This window comes from Lontra canadensis, unplaced genomic scaffold (assembly GCF_010015895.1).
Source record: "Lontra canadensis isolate GAN:19392208 unplaced genomic scaffold, GSC_riverotter_1.0 scaffold30, whole genome shotgun sequence".
In the NCBI taxonomy this organism is placed as follows: Eukaryota; Metazoa; Chordata; class Mammalia; order Carnivora; family Mustelidae; genus Lontra; species Lontra canadensis.
The window spans coordinates 20,167,739-20,189,295 of NW_022631024.1; the positions used below are offsets into that span (position 1 = coordinate 20,167,739).

A 21,557-nucleotide genomic window follows, 5' to 3' on the forward strand; every position below is an offset into this window, starting at 1 on the left:
ATCACTCGCGTGTCACCGCGCATGCGCGCGCCCTCTTGGCCCTCGCGGCGCCCCGTAGCCGCGCGCCTGGTCGAGCCAGCGCCAAGATGGCGGTTCTGACAGGCGAAGGGTGGCCGCGCCGGGGGTCGCTGGGGCCGGAGCGGAACCGCCGCGGCTGAGCCCCTGAGCCGCCCTCGAGGCAGGCGCCCGGCCGCCGGGACCCAGGACATGGTGCGATCCGCGCCGGGCCGCCGCCGCCGCCGCCGCCGCTGAGCTCGCGGGCCGCGCCGGGCTCGACCGTGGGAGCGGGAAGATGTTTTCCGCGCTCAAGAAGCTGGTGGGGTCGGAGCAGGCTCCGGGCCGCGACAAGAATATCCCCGCCGGGCTGCAGTCCATGAACCAGGCGCTGCAGAGGCGCTTCGCCAAAGGCGTGCAGTACAACAGTGAGTGCAGGCCGGCGCGCGGGCTTCCTGCCAGGGGGACGTGGGAAGTGGGGTCCGAGGGCTCGAGCGGAGGAGGGCGCTGCCCCGCGGAGGCCGCAGGCCCGGGCTCGGCGACTGGGACTTGGCGGAGACCAGGTCGCGACCCGGACCCGGAAGCACGGGGGGCCGCGTCGCGCCCCGGGACCTCGCGGTCTGCAGGTGGCTGTGGCAGGTCCTGTTCGTCTGTGGTGAAGATCTGCTGCGCCCTTACCTGTGGCGGGTACTCTAGAGGCCCACACTTGGGGTCGGGAGTTGATGCCGGGCCGGAGACGAGGTCCTGGAGGACCCCGGGGGTGGAGGGCGGGCGCCTCGGGCCGCGGCGTTCCCCTCGGACCGCGGGGTCACTCCCGAGGCGCAGAGGCGCGGTGAGCATTCTGTGCGCTTCGTTTGCACCGTGCAGTGCGTCCAGGCGGTTCCTGGTGCGCTCCGCGGGGCCCTGATTGGCCCGGATAACCTCGCCTAACGGCGATTCTTACATAACGTGGGGAGAGCTCCGTGGTCTGTGACGCTTGAGGGGGTGGGGGGGCTCCCCGTCGGAGAACCACGTGACAGCCTGCCCAGGAGCCCCGAGATCCAGCCGGCCCCGGTGGTGTGAGCGTTGGGGTTTTTCCTCGTAGGCTTCCTGTTCGGTGTGAAGGGAATGTCGTCTGCGCCACATATGCCTGCCCCACCCCCTCCCTTGTCTTAGGAGCGTTTGTAGGGGATATATTTGGAAAAAGCTCCAGAAGGCAGAAGGACTCTTACTTACTGTAGGAGACTTTTCTTCCCCTGAGGGAGGGAGCAGTTATTTTCAGCTGCCCCCAGAGCCCAGGACGTTTCCAGGCCTGTTATAAATAATGCAAACTATGTAGCTCCTGGACGCTAACCGTTCTCATGACCTCTTTTACGTTTTTTCTTCTCGCTGTCCTTTCCTAGCGTTTTAAAAGCTTTTTATGTTGTTCTCGGCCTTTAAATTGTTCCCTTTCAAGTATTTTCATACGTTGCTACAAGATTTTGGACTCCTCCCTGCCCCTCCCTTTGCTACTTTAAGGGGAGCTTTTGGTCCCTGCGGTGACCTATTTAGTCAGTAATGCACAACACGAAGAAACTAATTAGGAGGATCTCTGTGCGGGTTTAGAAGAGAGGTCGTTGTAGTTGTACTCGCCTCACGGTTTTGTATGTGTTTCTCTCACATTCAGAGAGGAGAATGGCAAGTCAAAATACTCTTGTGTGCAAACCTGTAGGATCTACATTTGGAGTCCCTCAATCACTTTTATTACTTAACGGTATTGTTTTAAACTTGATCCTAGTCTTGTGGAATCAGAGCTGGAAACTGAATTTTTCACCTTCTGGAAAGCACTCCCCTAGAGGCGCATTGCCTAGCCTTGGGTGGCAAACAAGGGTGGGGGGTGTGTAGTAGACTTATCCCAGAGAAGTAAACCCAGTCTCCGGTAGCTAGGAGGACAGGCTGTGATTCCCTAGGACTCCCGGAAAGGGGTGAGATGGAGAGAAGTTACATTAGAGGGAGGTTGTCTCTGTAGTTAGGCAATATGCAGCTTTGAAACTTTCTGATAGACTTTGCTTATTTTCCAAAATAGCTTACTTAGGAGAAACAAAGCAGCAATCTGAGGACTACAGATGCCGGACTTTTGTAGGAAAGAGCTGATGATGTCCAAGTGTAGATGCTGTTTCTTACAGATCCTTGTTCTCTTGGGGCAGACAAGTCGTCTCCTTTTAAACGGCTCTGATACTGAGAAGTGCTCAGGTCACATGCGGGAGCCCAGCATACACATCAAATTTGGAATCAAAATCTGAGTGGAAACCTGGACCATAGTTATAGTTTGAAAGTTACTTGCATTCAAAGTGGAAGAGTGTTGCCTAACCTGGTCTATCCTTTCTACCATCACTGGACACAATTTCTTCACCCTGTTTGGTGAAGAAGCCTTAACTGGGGCAACTTCCCAAGTGAGGAAGTACCAGCCCTAATGGAACTGGTCAGGAGTGCCCTTGCTCAGGCCAGCTTTCCTCACAGAGAAAGCCTCCAGACACTGGGACAGCCAGAGTCCTGGCCAGGTGGCTCTCAGCACTAGAATTTAAAAATAGACTTAAGCACTCCTTCACTAAGAAACCTTTTGAAAGGTTGATTTCGGGATAAGAGAGCTTTTCCAGGGTAAGAAGGAAATAGCTTTAAGATTATATCAAGATTCTGTGAACAGACAAGTCATGTTTGAAAAAGAACCAAAGAGAACCTCTAGGAATGAAAACCACGGTCGTGAAAATCAAAGTCAGCAAACAGGTGAGGCAGCATAAGAACCAGACTCAGGAGAGAGTTGGTGCTGGACGAGAGATGTGCAAGCCCAGAAATGAAGCAGATTCCAACACACACCTGGCGGGGATTTCAGACAGAATAGCGAGAATGGGAAGGAGCAGTATTGGAGGGAATGAAGACTGGGGATTTTCCAGAATTCATGAAATACGTGAAACTCCCAAGAAGTCCATGTCCAGAGTTTTTTAAAAACATATATAGCTAGACACATCATTAGACATTTTCAGAACATCGGGGCGCCTAGGTTGCTCAGTTGGTTGAGTGTCTGACTTGTGATCTTGGCTCAGGTCGTGAGATCGAGCCCCATGCGGGGCCCTGTGCTCAGTGGGGAGGCTGCTTGAGATTCTCTCTCTCATCCTCCCTCTGCACTGCCCCCCACCCCCATGGAGGAACAAACAGTGTTCAGAGAGCCAGGCGTCACCCTAGCTGAGACAACGCGGAAGCAAGGGCACTCAGCTTGCTTCCTGCACGTGGTAAACTCTGGTGCCGGGCAGAGGAGGAAAACACAAGAAGCGGGGTAGCCATCCAGTCCTGTCCATGAGCACAGACCTAGTAACCTAGTGAGAGGTCAGGAAATGAGCACTGGAAAAGCATCAGAATATTAATAACAAATCATTGCACTGAGACCAAGTAGGACTCCCGAAGAATGCCAGGGTTAGGAGAGGTGGTAAAGTCTGTGCTTTACCGTGGATTAAAGGAGAAGCAGCATTATAACCTCAATGGGTCCAAGAAACAGATCTGATAAAATTCAACACCCATTCATGATTTACAGAAAATGAAAGGAGGTTCAGATTTTATTTTTATTTATTTTTTAAAGATTTTATTTCTTTATTTGACAGAGACACAGCGAGAGAGGGAACACAAGCAGGGAGAATGGGAGAGGGAGAAGCAGGCTTCCCGCTGAGCAGGGAGCCCGACATGGGGGTCGATCCCAGGACCCTGGGATCAAGACCTGAGCCAAAGGCAGATGCTTAACGACTGAGCCACCAGGCGCCCCTAAGGTTTTATTTTTAAGTAATCTCCACACCTAACATGGGGCTTGAACCCACGACTCTGAAATCAAGAGTCACATGCTCCATTGCCAGAGCCAGGTTATTAGTGTTGCAGACGACAGGCAGAGGCCTTGTGATGAATGTGGCTTCAACCCAGACCTTAAAGGGGCCCCGGAGATAAAGTTCCAAGAAACCACGGGCTGCCGGTAGAAGATCAGGAAATGCCCAGCAAACATCAGACCTTGGCCTCTGAGGACGTCAGGTTTCACAGAACGTCAACTCGGTACACAGTCCGAAACACTGTGACAGCTTGGAGCGGTGGCAGATGGTGGCCGCCCTTAGGGCCGGGACCTCCGAGGGTGTGTATAAACAGATGAGCCTGTTGTACGCCGGAGGCTCACATCATGTGTGGACGCTGCTTCAGTGGAAGTGGTCAGTATGCATGATATGTCCGAGAGATAAAAGAGGGCTGAAAATAAAAGCAGGAATTTGTACAAAAGGGCCAAGCAGGTTTGAAAAGGAACCTGCTCTGGAAAGCGAAGAAAAGGTAAGAAACTGCGGCCATGAAATGAGAACATGGCGCTGTAGCAGGCGGTAGGCAGAGCAGGAGGTGCAGCTCCTGCTGCGCCCAGGAAGGTCTGGGGGCTGGTGCTTTGTCCTGCCCTCAGCCTGGCCAGGGTTGTCTTGGGGACAGGAGCCTGCCACGCCCTGGGGGTCAGCTGCATGTGGTCTGTCCCCCTCATCCTCACTGAACGAGGGGCAGAGGCCCTGGCATCAGGGGACTCCCCTAGACCGGCATGCTTCCCGCAGGGGGTTCAGGCTCATGCCAGGGACCCAGGACCTCCCCACAGCTGCGCTTACAGCACAGATGTGTCACGCCCTGACCCGTCTCCCAGGTTCTCCTAGGTGTCTGGCTTCTGGCTGGAATCGAGTCTAGATTGCCCGGACCTTGGGGGCAGTGGCCGGGTGTGTTGTGTGTGTGGACGTGACCGAGCAGGTGGAAGAAGGGCAGCCCCGAGGTCTGACCGGAGACGGTCTGAGTGCACGTCCCGAAGACGGAAGCTGAGACTCAGAGAGCGTGGGCTGGGCTGAGGAGGTTGATGCTGAGAGTCTCACGGGGAGAGTACTGAGTGTTCAAGAACAGAGGGGCTTTGGAGCACTTGGGGGTGCAAGGAGGGAAAAGCCAGATGGCCGGGGGGGCCAGACAGGGCTCTAGGGCAGCTCCGCAGTGTCCTCGCCCAGCCCCAGGGCATGAAGCGCCATCCCCCAGCCCAGGGCTGCTCCAGGTGGTCCAGGAGCCTGGAACCCATCCCTCAGGCTGCCCATCTGCATGTCTTCTCAAGCCAGAACCTTCCCCGGGGTCCAGTCCATCACCATGGTCATCAGCGTTGCTCCCATCCTCGCCCCGCCCCCTGCCCACCGGCTCTCCATGGCATTCCTGACTGCTCTTCATCTTTCTAGAACAAACCGGACCATGGCACTCCTATACTAAATGCCACACCATCTCAGAGCTGGCAGGAGGACCGCACCCCTGCACGGTGCTGCAGGACTGGGCCGCCACCTGCCCAGCGTCCGCGCACTCGGCTGCCTGTGGGTGTGGTCACCGCCGGGGGCGTGCACCCAGCTCCCAGGCCACTCCATAAATGTGTGCAGCAAGTAAAACCGAATTCTCCTTTGTGCCCTAACCCCGCCTGTGTGGCCTTGAAAATGGTGGCGCTCTGCAGAACTGTGCTAAAAATACCAGGGCTGTGCGAAAGTAGGTTAGGAGCAAGCTACGGAAATCTAGGGAGCCGCCTAAGGAGAACGTCGGCCGCCCCCCAGCCCCTCCAGCAGCCTGACCCTGGCCCCGGGAGTCAGGAGTTCACAGGATGTCCGGCTCCAGGGGAGACCACTTTCCTGCAGGTGCAAAGTCTGAGTGGGCTGTGGCTCCGTCACCCCACGGCCTAGGGGAGATGCCTTCGGGGCCCCCCTCTGCAGGGAGGGAGAGCCGAGGCCCGGGCTGGGGCCGCGACCCCTTGGGTGTCTCCCAGCAGCTCAGCCCTAGTGCCCTGCTCTTCCCTGCTCACAGGCCACGTAGGCCACGCTCTGTGCAAAAGCGAGCGTGTGTGGCCTGCGGCTCCCTTGCCGGAGTTCAAGTTCTCTGCCGGTCTGATTCGCTTCCCTGATCTGTCCTGTACTCTCAGTGAAGATCGTGATCCGCGGGGACAGGAACACGGGCAAGACCGCATTGTGGCACCGGCTTCAGGGCAAGAACTTTGTGGAGGAGTACATCCCCACGCAGGAGATCCAGGTCACCAGCATCCACTGGAGCTACAAAAGTGAGGGCCGGCCGCGGGCGGTTGGTGTGGGGTGGGCGAGAGGTGGGGTTGGGGTGCAGGCACGGTGCCCCTCATGTGGGGCGGGGTGGGGAGTGGCTCTCATGGATCTTCCCGCAGTCTGGCTCCTTGGAGACCCTGCCCCGGTGTCCCCAGCTGTGGTGTCATCAGGGAAACCCTGTAGACGTGAGGGAACCTCCTTAAGCTCAGAGGCGCTATGATGGAGGCACTCGCTAGAGCTTCTGCTGGGTTGCTCTGAAACCACCCCCTCCCCATGGGCAGACAAGGTGGTGAGGGAGGGTCCTCCACGGCGGGAGCTGTGGCAAAGGCCCCCTCTCAATTCTAGAGACCACCGAAGGGCACAGAGTTCAGGTTTAACACGGGAGACATCTGGGGGAGTCTCCCTGCTGCCACCGGCCCTGGGCCCACACGTGCTCCACCAGCAGGAGGGACCCCTCAGTCCCTTTGAGCCGCAGGCTTTCCCTCTGCAAGATCGCCTGATGGACAAAACGTGCCGTGTCCTGAAGCCCCACGGGCAGCGGACAGTTGCTTTGCATGTTCAGAAACCATGAAAGTAAAAGTCCTTTGAGCCATTTCAAACATCCTTTTTACTGACAAAAAGATGTAGTTGTGAACAGGACACATGGGCCTGTAGAAGTTGTGACTCCCACTGAGTGATGGCCCAGCCCCATCCCAGGACAGCTGCACAGGCCAGCATCACCCCAGCTCACCAGCGGGGTCTGGCAGGGCCTTAGGGCAGCTCCCCCGGCACCCTTCCCAGTTGGGATAGTGGCAGCGTGCTTTTGTGCCTTCAGCCTGGGGACAGGTGCATGGCAGGTCTCCACCTGTCCCCTCAGAATCATGGGGATGGAGGGATGAGCCCACTGTCCTCGTACTTGGGCCCGCCACCAGGAGCTATGGCACATGCCCTGGGCCCAGGCGGGCTGTTCACAGGGTCTGCTCCCTGGGTCCTGGCACCTGTCCCAGGCAGAGAACCGCCAAGGAGGGTCTAAGAGTCTCCTCCCTGTGAAGAGTGAGCAGAGCGCGAAAAGACAGGTGGTTCTGAGAAAGCCGGGCCGTGAGCCGTCCTGACGGCCTGCGAGAGTGCCCACCTCCCAGCAGGGGCCTGTGCCCAGCCGGCCGCTCCAGAGGCTTCAGTGGAAGCTCAGTGCTGTGCAGCCGGCTAGAGGGGGCTGACGTCCTATGAACAAACTTGAGGCTGGTCACTGGATAAGAGTCAGGCCCATAGAGGCCTGTCCCCGCACGCGGAGCCTGCTCCCCAGGCGCCCCTGCAGAGGTGACCTTAGCTGTTGGACCTGGCTGGGGACGAGCCCACCCCAGAAACACCTGTAGGAAACTGGGAGACTGTCAGCTGCAGACAGGCCAGGGCTGTTGAGTGCAGCCTGAGCAGAAGCCTAACACAGGACGGCACTTTGTTGCCCTCCGGGGAGGGAGGCTACGGCTGCAAAGGCCGCACGTGGGAGGAGGGTGTCCTTGGCCAAGGTGGTGAGGGAGGAGCCTGAGGTCTCCTGGTGGGGGACCCACGCTGGAAGAGTGGGACCACACAGCAACACCTGGACAGCCCCTAGAGCCCAGGTCTGACCAGAAGGCCAAAGGTCACTTTGGACACTAATCTTCATGTCTCTCCCTATTTTAGCCACTGACGATATCGTGAAGGTTGAAGTCTGGGACGTGGTTGACAAAGGTAAGTCCTGTCTGCATCATGAGTCCTTTTTCCCAATGCTTTATGCCCTCTGTGAGCAGAAGCCCTCCTTGCCGCCACCGCCCCCCCCCGCCGAGTGTGGCCACTGTGTTGGCGCGTGTCATGACGTCTCCAGCACGCAGGTCTCTGCGTTCCCATCACACTGGCTGTGGACGCCGAGTGTGCGACCAGAAGGGCCGCTCGCCAGAGCAGCGCGGGCCTGTCAGAGCTCTGGGCCTGGGAGCCGCTCCCTCCTGCATCCGGGGTGGCGGGGGCTGGACGCCCAGTAGCGAGCCGGCAGGACCGCAGCCTCCGCCGTTCAGAAGCGTGTTCCAGCCGCGGAGGCAGCACACGGCAGAGGGGCGCGGACGGGGCACAGCTGGGGGCCGCCCCCCCGCCCCGAGCCGAGGACCAGCTTGTTGGCTTCCGAAGCCACCCCCCACCCCCGGGGGCCACGTGCCCCTCAGACTGCTCCGCTCAGGCTGCGGAGTCCGCTGCCACGGGGAAGCCCTGGGCCTCTGGGCCCAGCCCATGTGCGCCTGGCGGTGAGGGGCACACGGCCCCCTTCGGCCCCTCCTACTCCCTCTTCACTCTCGGGCCTTGAGCCCGTGTTCCTCCCAGGTGCGCCGTGCGGCCCCCTGTGCTGCTGAGCGTGCTCTGACCTCCGACCTCTGACCCCTGACCTGGGAGGCTTGCCGTCACTGCGAGTCCTCCGGTGAGAAAGGAGACGGTGGTTGCTGGTGCAGAATTGCCCACCCCCTGCCCTCCCCGTGTTCTTGGGAGGCGGGTTTAGGTTCCCAGGACCGGTGGAGCTGTTGCCGCTGGGACACCTTCAGCCTGTGGGGGCCTATGGGGGCCTATGGGGGCCTCGTGCTCCAGACCTGGGCCTGCAGCGCTCTGCGGCCTGGTTACTGTTGTGGTTTGAGGGGAAGCCTCCTTGCCCTGGGGGCCCCCTCCTGGAGCACTGCCCGCCCCCTTCCCGGCCTCAGCTCCATCAGTTGGGGTGGGATACAGGTTTCCCGAGTGGAGTCCATACCTGGGGAACAGGGCCCCTTCTGGTGAGCGTGTGCCGTCGTCACTGCTGGGAAGTGTCCTGCAGTACACTGGAGATGCAGCTCACCCCACGGGTCATGGGTGCGCCCGCTCCATGCCTGTGGAGGCACAAAGCCCGCACACCACGTGTGGGCACGGCAGGGGCTGGGATCCCTTGGCCTGCCAGCGCACAGTGTCCCACTGAGGCGCGGAGGGGGCCCGGGGCAGGGCGGCACCGCAGCGGAAGGTCCCAGACTTGTGTGTGAGCACGCAGTGAGCCACCTAGTCCCCTCCGGTGAGACAGAAAAGCCCCCTCTCCCCCGCTCCAGCCGCTCGCCTGCTGGGCAGGGTCTGAGCGCCACACACAGCAGCAGAAGTGTGGCAGCTGAGGCTGAGGTCCTGGTGGACAGCGGGAAAGGGGGCACGGAGGCGAGGCCCGGCGAGTCTTGAGAACCTGCTTGTGGGGGGCACCCCAAAAAGAGAGGGCCCTGGGGAGCAGTCTTGCGTCACCCGGGCAGCGGTAGCCCCCTGAGATGGTGGGTGGCACTGGAGGCCCTGTGGCCCCGGAGCAGGCGTCCTCCTGGGGGCTGCTGACCTGGGACAGCCCCAAAGGACTGAGAGGGTCAGAAACGAATGCAGTTGTTGGGGGGAAGGGAGGGCTTTCTTACTTTGCCCAGGCCATTCCTCAGACTGAGGGACCCTGGAATTCCCAAGGTGACAGTCCTTCCTCCCTGCTTGGAAATACCTCAGAGCCCAAGGGCAGGGGGCACAGGGTTTGGAGCCTTTTATCCTCAGGAGCCGCTAGAGCTGCCCAGGGCCTGAGCCCAGCCCAGGGAGCCTTTGTGGCCCCACAGGCAGCACCTGGGAGACTGGGCTGGGCTAGCCTGTGCCAGTGAGGGAAGGAAGTGCCCACGTTTGAATCAGGGCCGGCTCGCTGAGCACCCCGCTGAGCCCTGCTGGGCACCTTCCGGTTTAGGCCGTGCTGTTGGAACCCTGGTGGAGCCCGTCAGGGCCTCTCTCCGGGGGTCCCGGTGGGGCTGTGGCCCCTTCCTGCACCAGCAGGGTTGCTCCAGCACCAGCTGTGTGGCCGGGGCGCCCCATTAGACAGGTATGGTGCCTTCTGGAGCTGGGAGCGGGACAGTGGGGGGAAGTGTTCCCCCTGGGGCTACGATTCCCCATGTAACTGTTGTCTGTCTTCTAACAAGGGAAGTCCAGGAGGCGAGGGGATGGCTTGAAGGTGGAGAACGACCCCCAGGAGGTGGGTAAGCTGCGTCCCCTGCCCCCGTGTGGCCCACCGTTCCAGGTGAGGGTTGGGACCGCCCCAGGACTCTAGTTGGACCGGCTGCTCATGGAGGGGGGCGGGGAGTGTTGCCCACAGGTGTATTTTGGGATGGCGGGGCTTGCCTGAGCTTTATCGGGGACACCTGCCAGGCCCCGTAATGAGTTTCACCTGAGAGGTATTTAGGTGCAGTTCTGCAGCCCCAGGCACAGGAGCATGAGTGTGGCCTGAATGAGCTCTGCCGCAGCCCCCACCCCAACATGAAGTCTGAGGCGGATGGGCCGTCCTTCCGTTCCAGGGGAGCTTTCCCATAGTTTTCCGAGGACCCTGCTCTCTGGGTCCTCCTGCCCGTAGACAGTCTCGGGGTGGTGGGCAGCCTCCTTGCTCCCCTTTAGGGCAGGAAAGTTGGGTGACTGCCTGGTCCAGGTCTGTCTGGCCCTTTCTGGGACACCGTGCTACTACCACCACATTGCAGCCACACCTGTCTGTGTGCTCTAGAAGGTTCTCTGCCCGAGTCTTCCCCGGTCTGGATGCGCTTGTTGCGGTGGGGTGGTGGCTGCTCCAGCGCTCTTGTCCCTCTGAGTGCTAGAAGGCTCCTGCGGCTCACAGGGAGGCTGCGGTAGGCTGCTGGAGAAAGCCCCAGGTCAGGGGCGGAGTTGCTGCGGCCCGGAGCCTGGGCTCTTTACTGCTGCAGACCCTTCTAGGCTCAGTTTTCTGACCCCGACCCTCGATGTTCTCCTTTACGTATTTTTTGCCAAAACGAAAATAGCCATCACCTTCCGGACTGTGCTTTTCAGTCTTCCCAGGAGATAGGGCTCAGCTGTGGCAGCCTGCCCCGAGCACCGTCTCATGCCGGTTGTGTCCCGTCCTTAGGCAGAGTCCGAGATGGCCCTGGACGCCGAGTTCCTGGATGTGTACAAGAACTGTAATGGCGTGGTCATGATGTTCGACATCACCAAGCAGTGGTAAGGGGGCGCGGCTGGAAATAGCCCTCGAGGCCCATAGTGACGTGCCACCTAGAGGGCTGCCCCTGCTGTCCAGCAGGTTGGAGTGACACCAGCATCGGTGCCAGTGCCAGATAATTCCAGGCTATCCATGGACATCGTGCACAACAGCAGCTCAGCCGCATGGAAGCCGTGCCTGGCCGTCTCCGGGCATGTCCATGAGCACAGAGTGGGAGCATGTACAGGGTGGGCTGGGCTGGGACAGCACAGGGGCGGGGGGGTGCACACCTTCCACAGCCCCATAGCCCTTCCTGAAAGTACCACGCAACATTTGGCAAAATCAAGTGGCCATTAGTTTGGGGTTCCCTAAGACATCCCTGACATTCTTTGACTGAGGGGACGCAGAGCTAAGATCCCAGCAAAAGACTACAGAGCAAGCTGCAGGGATGAATGAGGGGGCAGCCCAGTGCCAGCTCCCAAGGGGCCCCTCCTTGTGGAGTCACACGGGCAGCATGACACACAGGAAGTGCCGTCTCCTAGGGCAGACGGGGACACTTGATTCCCCAGACCTGCCTGGCGCCAGCACTTCTGCCTCCCAGAAGCAAGGCAGGGGAGCCGCTCCTACAGGGTGGGGAGGGGGTACTGTGGGCAGAGAGCACCAGGAGCCCCGGCCCAACAGCCACCCAGGGCCAGCCTTCCTGCGGGCCTGTCCAGGAATAGTCAGGCCTGCCCTGTGGACACTCTGGGGCGCACCGCCGGAGCAGGTGTCTTACAGAATGCCGGGGGAGGAACGGACAGCAGCCTTTGTGGAAATGGCCTGTGGGGCCTTCATTCCATTGTCACTGTTTTTAAATGTTTATGATTCTTGCGTATGTAGTCCACGTTCCCCGGTGCACACTCGGTCCTGCGGTCAGACGCTGCGCTGTGTCGCTGGTGGGATCCAGCCAGGTTTTCCCCGGGACGCTCCGTGTTCAGAGCTCTGGGGTCTTACTGCTGGCTGTGTGGAATCCATTCACGCACGGGGGCCCAACAGGGCCTCCCACCAGCCCTCCTGGCACGAAGGGACGCACACCTGGGTGCCTCCCGTCATGGGGCGCCCGGTAGCTTGTGCAGGAGAGGCCCCGGGGTGGCGGCAGGCAGCGCATCGGAAACGTGCAGGGCGGGGTGGGGCGGTCCTGGTGGCGCAGACGTGCCCATGTGAGAGGCAGCCGGGCATCTCTGCTGGGTACACCGCAATGTCCCTTCCGCCCAGGGGACTGGAGGTGGCTTTCCTTCATGCAGTCTGCTAGAGACACTGCTAGTGGCCTCGCAGTTTCGGGCAGGCCCTCCGTGTCAGGGAAGCCTGCAGCCTTCACCGACAGCAGGAGGCCGGCACAGGGTGCCCGCTGGGAGGCACACGGGGGCCGCAGGGAGGAGCAGCAGGCGCCGGCCTGGAGAAGCGAGGGCGGACCCGGGTCCCCGCACTGGCTGGCGCTCAGATGCTGGGCCAGAGGGACCTTGGAGGCCAGGGACTGAGCCCCAGCACACTCCATGCAGGCGGCGCCCTCTGTCTATGCCGCGGCCGAGGAGAACAGCTCCACTGACCCCCCCCCACTGACCCCCTCGTGGGTCAGCTGGCATTCACAGGGGACAGGGCCAAAACAAGGCGTGAGCTGCTGGGCCCTGTGGGGCAGAAGGAATGGTAGAGACAGGGCCGGAGGGCTGACACCCCTGGCCCTTTGTTAACACTCCCAGGGAGGCATGTGAGTCAGAAACAGTCCAGCTTGCTGCCTGGGTGTGCGAGTCTGTGGTTCCCGCTGCAGCCCCCGGGTCGGAGGCACGGCGCTCACTCCCTCGCACGCCGTCTGGGAGCCCGGGCCTGGAGAGCAAGGCTGTGACTCAGCAAAGGCACCCCTCGGAGAGCCCCGCGGGCTGCAGCTGTGTTCCACAGGGACGGTGCAAAGACCCCTTGCCTCAGGGACCCCTGCAGGCAGGGAACTGGGGAGAAAACTGCAGAAGCAAGGCCTGTTCTGGAGGGCGTGGGCACTCGGCCCTCGTGCTCCGTGCACCCGGGGTCCTGGGCTCAGGACATGTGACACGGTGGGGTGTGGGTCTTGAGGTTGACACTAAGGAGGTCTCTCCTTGCCTGTGCCTCCTAAGGACCTTCAACTACATCGTGCGGGAGCTTCCCAAGGTGCCGACGCACGTGCCAGTGTGTGTGCTGGGGAACTACCGCGACATGGGCGAGCACCGAGTCATCCTGCCTGATGACGTGCGTGACTTTATCGACAACCTGGACAGGTGGGTGGGGCAGCCCACGCCGCGGATGCACCCCTGCCTGCCCAGCTCCAGTGGCCCCCGGGCTGGGAGCCATGCTGTGGGCGGTGAGGGTCCAGCAGGAGGACCTGGGACCAAGGACAGCAGAACGAAGTGTTGGCGGCTGGCATCCTGGCACCCGGCAGGCCTGTGGGGGGGGCAGGGGGTTCCAGGGGTCGGGCTGATGCAGTGAGGCCCCTGCCTCGGCACAAGTCCAGGCTGGGTGTCACCTGCTGGGCCCTCAGGTGTGGGCTCTGGGGCCGCGGGGGTGCTGGCTTTAGCCTGTGGCGGGGGGAGGTGCCGGCATCAGGAGCAGCCTGGTCCAGGTGTGGCCCTTGGCCTGGAGGGACTGTGCCCTGCTGCCCACCACTAGCCACCTCCGCCTCCAGCCACGTGTTCTTTTGCAAACAGGCCTCCAGGCTCCTCGTACTTCCGCTACGCCGAGTCCTCCATGAAGAACAGCTTTGGCCTAAAGTATCTGCACAAATTCTTCAATATCCCATTTCTGCAGCTTCAGGTGAGCGCCGGCGGGGCAGGCAGCACAGGCTTCTCCAGGACCCCTCTGGTGCCGGCAGCCCCAGGATGGCCCCTCCATCCCCTCCCCTCTGCCAGGCCAGCCTGAGACCCAGGGATCCCTTAGATGCCCCTTTCGGGCCATTTCTGACCCAACAAGGCGAGAACCGGAGGCCTAGACGTGTGGGTGACTCGGGCCCGCACCGACTCCTGCTATCACGCCCTTGTGCTCGTCGGTCTTCCCCGTGGGAGCATCCTGGGTTCCTGGGGTGTGTGGCTGCAGGGGGAGCCCACCACGTTGCCCCCCTCCGGCTGTGCAGGCGCAGAGCCCAGCGACCACGCCCACTCTGGGGAGTGATTCTAGGTGTACGGAGGAGGTAGAGACGTGGTGCCGGGGGCCTCTGGGCCCCTCGCTCCGCTTCCCCTGGGGGCAGTCTCAGGTTTCCCCGGTGCTGCTCTCCAGACCACAGAAGCAGTGTTGGTGCCCTGACGCAGAGCTGTCCTCCCGTGTCCCTCGCAGGCCTGGCCCCGCCTCATGTGGAGCGTTGGGCTGAGCCTGCTCTGGGCTGGGAGAGCATCTCAGGGAGCCCCACCCGGGTTTGTCCGACGTGAGACCAGGTCTTGGGCTTTCAGGGGCAAAACCACAGAGGTGGCCGCCTTTCTCATCACATTGGAACGTGGGCGTGCAACATCATGGCATTGTGTACGTGGCCCCTCTGTGGCCCAGTGGCCGCCACTCCTCCTCCAGGCTGTGTAGGCCTGCTGGGGAGCGTGGTGGCCTTCCTGCCCTTTTTCTCTCTGGAGGGCAACGGGCGCCCCGCAGACAGGGTGCTTGGTGGTGGTTTCAGCTGGAAGGCAGGCTGGTACAGGCAGACTCCTTGGTGGTGGTGGCAGCCACTGCACCCCGCTCTTGCCCTCGGGACCGTGCGTGTTGCACGCGTCCCTTTTAGTGATCCCTGGAGCTTCCCGTCCATGCGCAACAAGCACCCAGATCCCGAGGGAAAACACCCTGAGTTTCATGTACCCGGCCGTCAGCACCGCATGTCACCGGAGGAAGCGGAGTGGCTCGTGGGTCACAGGTGTGGCTGATGCCCGTGGAAAGGCGTGTGCCCGAGCTCAGAGTGTGCAGGGACACGGCGGAAGCCTGGTGTTAGGCCGTCAGAGCTGCACGGGCTTCTGGGGGCACCGTGTGTGGACGGGGCGCCGTCTCTCTGGGCGTCGCTCACGTCATTGACCCTGTCCTTGGAGCCGCACCGAGCTGCGGGGGTGGCCCGCTGGCTGCTGGGTCGTCCATCGAGGGCTGGCCAATGGGGACGCAGGCTGAAGGGGTCTCTGCTTCGTCCTCTAGCGAGAGACGCTGCTCCGGCAGCTGGAGACGAACCAGCTGGATGTGGACGCCACGCTGGAGGAGCTCTCGGTGCAGCAGGAGACGGAGGACCAGAACTATGACATGTGCGTGCGCCCCGCGCCAGCCCCAATCCTGCCCGCGGGCTCTGCGGCAGGGCCAGCCTCCCTCTGGACGCCTGGAGCTCAGGCCTCAGCAGCCAGCAGTGCCGAGCGCCTCCCTCCTGGGCGGACAGGACAGCCTGAGTGGATCATGTCGCTCCAAGAAACTGAGTCATTTCAGTCCGGAGGCGGCGGTGGGAGGGGACGGGAGCGCGGGAAGGGGAGCTGCGTCACGGTCAGCAGGGCGCTTGTCCGGAACAGGCAGCTGCTCTGGTGCGAGGGGCCCCCCTCCCAGGGGAGCAGACCAGCAAACCCCTCCGGGGACTCCCTGGGGCCCACAGAGCACCTCGGGGCCTTTTTAAATTGACCTGACCAGATCCCAGGGGCTCCAAGCTGACGGGCGTCCCTGAGGCCCAGCCAGCCATCTGTGTACCAGAGGTGGTCACTGTGCTGGTGCCACTGACCCAGGACAAGTGTCAGCCCGAGGCCCTGCTGAGCCTGGCTGGCCTCATGTTTCCTGACTCAGGCTGCCATGGTTGGGAGGTCAATTTCCCCAACTACAGAGTAGGTCCTCAGAGAGCTCCTTGACCTTGGGAGAGGCTGGTGGTGCTGAAGAGTGGGGGGGTGGGTAGGAATGGAACCTTCCGGTCCTTGGTAGCCGAGGGAGGGAGGCTCCTGGTCACGCCAGCGCACTGCCAACAACGGCTGTGTGCGTGACGAGCAGCGCTCAGGCAAGCCCTGCTGCCGCCCACTCCAGGGGCTCTGGTGGCCACCCCCGCGGCTCCTGGGAGAGGCTCTTGCTGTGTCAGGCGGGGGTGACCCTGAACTATCCCTCAGCCCCGGCGCTTCCATTCTGTTTAGTTCCCACAGAAAGCACCGGAGTGCCACCACTGCCCACGCTCATGTCCTGGGCACGCTGGCTCCCCCAGCATGTGTCTGTCCCCATAGGGACTCGCAGGAGGGCCTCTGGGTCTCCCCAGAGCCACATCCATGTGTTGTTGGTCCTGGACCTAGCCAGAGTGGTTCTGGGGGAATTTAGGCTGCTTGGCTGGTTCCAGGGTGAGCCCCCCCTGCCTTGCTGTGGAGCTCCTCCTGCAGTTGACTGGCTGAGCCAGAGCTCGGGAACCCAGCACTGCCCACCCAGTGCATTGCCCCCAGGGGAGACGGCAGCCAGAGCCTGCCCTCCACGTGCGCCCCACAGCCAGCCCTGGGGCCAGAGGAAGGCAGCCCCTCGGGGGCCTTGACATTGCTGTCTCTGTGAGCTCTCTCCCGTGAACACATGGGACCAGCCAAAAACCTAGGCCAGGGCTGGGCTCCACCCTTGGCCTGCCCGTCCTTCTCACTCCACCACTGAGTCCTAACTTGGGGGGTGCACACCGTGGCCGGCCCCCTCCTTTGTCGGTCCCCAGGGAGCCTGGGCAGTGAACAGGGCACCTGTTTGTTACACACCTTCTGTCAGAAAGCCCGCCCTACGGACAGTGGGTCTTTTCACCGAGGCCCTCAGCATGGCAGGTCCTGTGCCTGCTGACGGATGGAGAGCCCCGGGTGTGGGTGTGGGGCCAAGGCTGCCTGTCCGCACTCGCCAGTCCCTTCCCTGGTGGGACCCTCTGCTTGACACTCGGGCGTGAGGGCCGATGAGCCTGAGGGCCAGGACACGGCCACCCTCATCTCAGAGGAGGAGGCTTCAGGGAAGGCGGACTGCTCACTGCCTGCTCTGTGTCCCCCCAGCTTCCTCGAGATGATGGAGGCACGCAGCCGTGGCCACGCGTCGCCACTGGCAGCCAATGGGCAGAGCCCATCCTCAGGCTCCCAGTCTCCAGTGGTGCCTCCCAGCGCCGTGTCCACAGGGAGCTCCAGCCCCAGCACGCCCCAGCCAGCCCCGCAGCTGCCCCTCCACACCCCCTCGGCCTGCCCCTGCCCCCCACCCCCCACAGAGGCCCCACTGCCCCCTGCAGCCCCGGCCCCGAGGCGCAGCATCATCTCCAGGCTGTTTGGGAGCTCGCCAGCGGCTGAAGCAGCCCCTTCGCCCCCAGGTGAGCCCCAGGAGCAGCTCTTGGGGAGGGGGGTATGGGTGGCCCAAGCAGTGGAGTGCCCTGTCTCATTGGTCCCTTGAGCTTGTAAACCGCGACAGGGCCGACCTCCTTCCTCCTGGGCAGGCAGCCCCACAGCCCAGTCCCATGGGTACCACCTGGGATGGGCCCGGCAGGGGCGGGCACTGGACACGTGGGAAGCAGCCTCTCTCGTCCCCAGAGCCAGCCCCTGCTGCAGAGGCCCCGGCCAAAGTCCAGAACGTGGAGGATTTCGTTCCTGAAGAAAGCCTTGACCGAAGTTTCCTGGATGACACGGCCCCCCAGGAGGATGAGAAGAAAGTCAAAGCCAAGATCCTGCAAGACAGTGACAGGTAAGAGCAGAGGCCAGGTGGGTCCCCAGTCTTCCCCGCACCCCCAGCCTTGGGTGAGCCAAGGGGACGGGCCCCACCAGATTGGCAGCCTCTCAGAGGGAAGGGCTCCCTGAAGCCCCCTGCCCAGAGGGCGCCGGAAGAGCGAGGCTGGCCTGACCCCACATGTTGGTGCCCATGACTCACTGTTAGCACCTTCTTGGGCTGAAAGCATATGAGAGCATGGGCACTGGCAGAAGCCCCAGGGCCTCCCCGTGACGTTGGGTAGATGGGGTGGTTCAGGCCGGGCCTCCTGCCTCCGCCCACCCCTCACCAGCTCCCGGGCCTCCCCATGTGCTCCCCAACACCCTGCAGAAGCCAGGTCAAACCTGCTAGTCCCCGCATCCCTGGGTCCCTCCAAAAATTCAAAGCAGCGGAACACAGCCCAGCCCCAGGTTCCTCCCCCAGGACCAGAAACATCCCCAGCCCATCCACACCCACGCCCTGCACCCCACCATCAGGCAGGACGGCACCCCCTTCCCACATCAACAGAGCGAGCCCCACCGTGGCTTCTTGCTGTCCTTCTCCTGGGCCCCCACCTCACACCCCCTGCCCCCCTCGCTGGCCTGTCCCACTGACCAGTGGGCTCCTTTACGGAGGGGCCCCCAAGACCTAGACCGCCCTTGCAGCAGGCCCCCGTTGCCCTCCCACTAATGTTGAGTGCCAAGGGTGGGGCTGCCCCTTGGTCAGTGCCCACGCTGGGCATAGAGAGGACATCTGGCGTCTGTGGTGCCAGGGGTCTGGAGCGCAGGGTAGGCGGCTGGGCTCTCTCTACCTCCCGGTGACCTCTGACCGCCCTGCCCCCTGCCCTGCAGCGATGGGGAGGTCTCAGGCGGGAACCCGCTGGTGGCAGGTTTCCAGGACGATGTGGATGTTGAAGATAAGCCACCCAGCAGGCCACTGCTGCCCACAGGCCCCGTCCCCAAGGACAACATCACTTCTTCCAGTGAGGAGGAAGCACAGGAAGTGGCAGGGCCCCCCAAGGCCACTGTCCTGGCCCCCCAGAAGCACCGTGAGCCAGAGACCAAACAGTATGTGGATGGGATCCAACCTGGGGCGGGGGGGGCACAGCGAAGAGCCCCCTGACCTCTTCCTTGTCCCCAAGGCCCTCCACAAAGGCCGTGAGGCTACACAGGGGCGCAGCTCCCAGGGCGGTGGAGTCCCGCCGACCAGGTGTCCACAAGTCCCCCGCCGAGGACCCCACTGGAGGGTGTGAGCAGGGGAAGGATGAGCAGGCGGCTTCTTCAGAGAGTGACCCTGAGGGGCCCATTGCCGCCCAGATGCTGTCCTTCGTCATGGATGACCCTGACTTCGAGAGCGACTCGGACCCTCAGCGGAGAGCGGTGAGGACGGGATGTGCCACCCACTCGGCCCGGAGGGACGGTTTTGGGTGGGAACGGCAGGAAGGAGGAAGTGCCCAGCGACACCTTCCTGGGGCAGGAGCCTCCGATCAGCGTGTGACACCAGGGAGGTGTTACAGCATCCTGGCTGTCACAGTGGACCCTGCTGGCCACCCTGACCCCAAGTTGGGTGTCCAGGGCTCTCAAGGTGGCTTGTCACTTGCCTGAGAGATGCAGGCACCTTCCAACGGGTCACACGCTGCAGGGCGCTGGGGAGGGCGCTGGCTGCCCAACCTGCCTGTTCCTTCTCCAGGAGGAGTTCCCAGTGCGAGAGGATCTCTCTGATGGGACGGACGAGGATGCTGGTCCCGCCCTGCCACCCCAACCCCCCAAGCCCCCCGTGTCCTCCTTCAGACTGAAGAATGACTCAGACCTCTTTGGGTTGGGACCGGTGGAAGTAGGCCGCAAGGAGATCAGCGATGAAGGTAGTTTGGGAGCCTGGGGGGATTGTGGGTCACGGGGTGCGTGCCAGGACCATGCTGGAAGGATGGGCAGCAGGGGGCACATGGCCCAGTATCTGCACAGGTGGCATTTGGTGGCCTGGCAGCGTGGCTGCAAGCGGGATGGACTTGGGAGTCCTGCCACCCCTGGGAGGAGTTTCATGGTCAACGGGCCCGTGGAGCGCTCGAGGCACTGTGTAGCCCCAGGCAGCTGCACGGCTCCCTGTCCCCTTCCCCGCCCTCTCTCCTGAGCCCCTTGAACCCAGCTTCGGCCGACCGGCTGGGTCACATGAGACGTGTCCCAGAGGCTTCTTATCCCCAGAATGGAGAGGGAAGGACCCCCCCGCCCCAAGGCTCGTGCTAGGGTGAGGCGTGTCTGCCTGGCACCAGGTGTGTGCGCTGGTCCCCTACGGGCCGCCACAGCGTCGCTGAGGTGCGCCTTCTGGCCACTGGGCACCAGTGACAAGGACAGGCCCCGCTGCCCACTGGCCAGCCAGGGAGTCACAGGCCCATGCTGTGTCTTTTCTCTGCAGATAAGGAGGGCAGGCCTCCCACAAAAGAAAAGAAAAAGAAAAAGAAGAAAAGCAAAGAGGTAGGCGCCCTGCCTCCCACCTCCCACGTGCCCACTGGGCAGATGGGGCCCTGGTGCCTCCGCAACCTGACGTGCCCCCTTCCCAGGAGGAAGAAAAGGCCGCGAGGAAGAGGAGCAAGCGTAAGAGCAGGGACAGGGAGGAGGGCAGGCAGGAGCGGCAGCGGCGGCCCAGGGCCACGGAGAGGACGGCGGTGGACGAGCTGGAGGCCTTCCTGGGGGGTGCAGCCCCAGGCGGCCACCTCCGCGGGGGCGGGGACTACGAGGAGCTGTAGGCCTAGCACCGCTGACCGACTGCTGGGGTGCCCCGAAGGGCGACAGGCCCACTCCATGCTGGCGGGGGGTGCTGTGGGGGTGGGGCCCACCGTGCAGGGAGGGGGGCCTGTGGGCGGGGTTCTGCGGGCAGCCGGCCCCCAGCGCTTCTCAGGGATGGGACTGAGGCCCAGGAGGCCGCAAGGCTGTTTACAGGGCGGGGTGCGTCCTCGTCACTGGCCTGGCTCCTGCTTGCCCCCAGCCCGCTGCACTCGCTCTCCCAGCCCCCCACACATGGGTGGGCTCCGCTTCCTGCCCCTTCTGGCATGGGGGGCAGACGCCAGGCAGCACTGGCACCTTTCCCGGGGTTGACTCTCCCCCGGGGCCCAGGGGCCAGCTCTGCACCTGCGCCGGGCTTGCTGCTGACCAGGCCGGGAGGTCCTCAGCGCACTCTTTCCTCTCGTTTTCCTCCAACGCTCCACTCCGCCCATAAAGCTCTCCTGTTTTACTGTGTGTCTGTGTTGCTTCTCCCTATACACGGCTCCTGCCCCAGCCCATCTGTCCCAGGTCGTCCTGGGTGGGTGGGTGGGAAGGTCTGAGTTCCCCCAGAGAGGCAGCTGTCCCTGGATAGGAGGCCCAGGGAGGGGGTCCAAAGAGGCCTTCCCAGCAGGCCCAGGCCCCAGCTGTGCCTGGCCTCCTGCAGGCTGGCCTACCTAGCCATTGTCTTGCACACCTGTCGCAGCCCACCTAGGTCAGGGCTGGGCAGCTGTGCCCAGGAACACCTATGGACTCCCAGCCCTCCTAGGGCAAGTGTGGCTCTGCTCTACTGTCTGCCCTACTGGCCTCTGGCAGGCACTGCCCTGTTCCAGCCACCCTCCCCGTTGCCTTCAGCCCAGCGTCCTCTTGTGGCCCCGGCGGCAGGCGCCCAGCCCCCACCGCCACCTCCACAGTTGCCATGAGAACCATGCACACGGTGGGAGGGTGGGGGCCGAAGCCAGGCCTCCCTTCTCAGTCCGGAGAGCCTCCCCTTCCCCAACCCCTGTGCCTAGGCCAGACAGTTCTACACCCTGGAGGATGCAGCACAGCAGTCCCGGCTGGAGGCCAGGCACCCAGCAGACCCCTCAGGGACGTTAGCCCCCAGCCTAGGACATCTGC

General features: G+C 62.5%; 1 protein-coding gene across 2 annotated transcripts; it reads left to right on the forward strand.

The window, feature by feature from the left end:
* The first annotated feature begins 71 nt into the window (after positions 1 to 71).
* RABL6 (RAB, member RAS oncogene family like 6) lies at positions 72 to 20,845 on the forward strand. Of its 2 annotated transcripts, XM_032866272.1 has the most exons (15): positions 72 to 422; positions 5,942 to 6,076; positions 7,731 to 7,778; positions 10,013 to 10,065; positions 10,960 to 11,051; positions 13,170 to 13,310; positions 13,737 to 13,842; positions 15,187 to 15,290; positions 17,013 to 17,317; positions 17,535 to 17,685; positions 18,537 to 18,752; positions 18,827 to 19,064; positions 19,375 to 19,546; positions 20,095 to 20,153; positions 20,240 to 20,844. In XM_032866272.1, the coding sequence occupies exons 1-15, from the start codon at positions 293 to 295 to the stop codon at positions 20,423 to 20,425; spliced, it is 2,136 nt and encodes a 711-aa protein (XP_032722163.1). In that variant the 5' UTR covers positions 72 to 292; the 3' UTR covers positions 20,426 to 20,844. The 2 variants fall into 2 exon arrangements, with proteins under 2 accessions (XP_032722163.1, XP_032722164.1); XM_032866273.1 differs by lacking the exons at positions 72 to 422; positions 5,942 to 6,076 and having other exon boundaries at positions 10,013 to 10,069; positions 20,240 to 20,845.
* Positions 20,846 to 21,557: the final 712 nt, after the last annotated feature.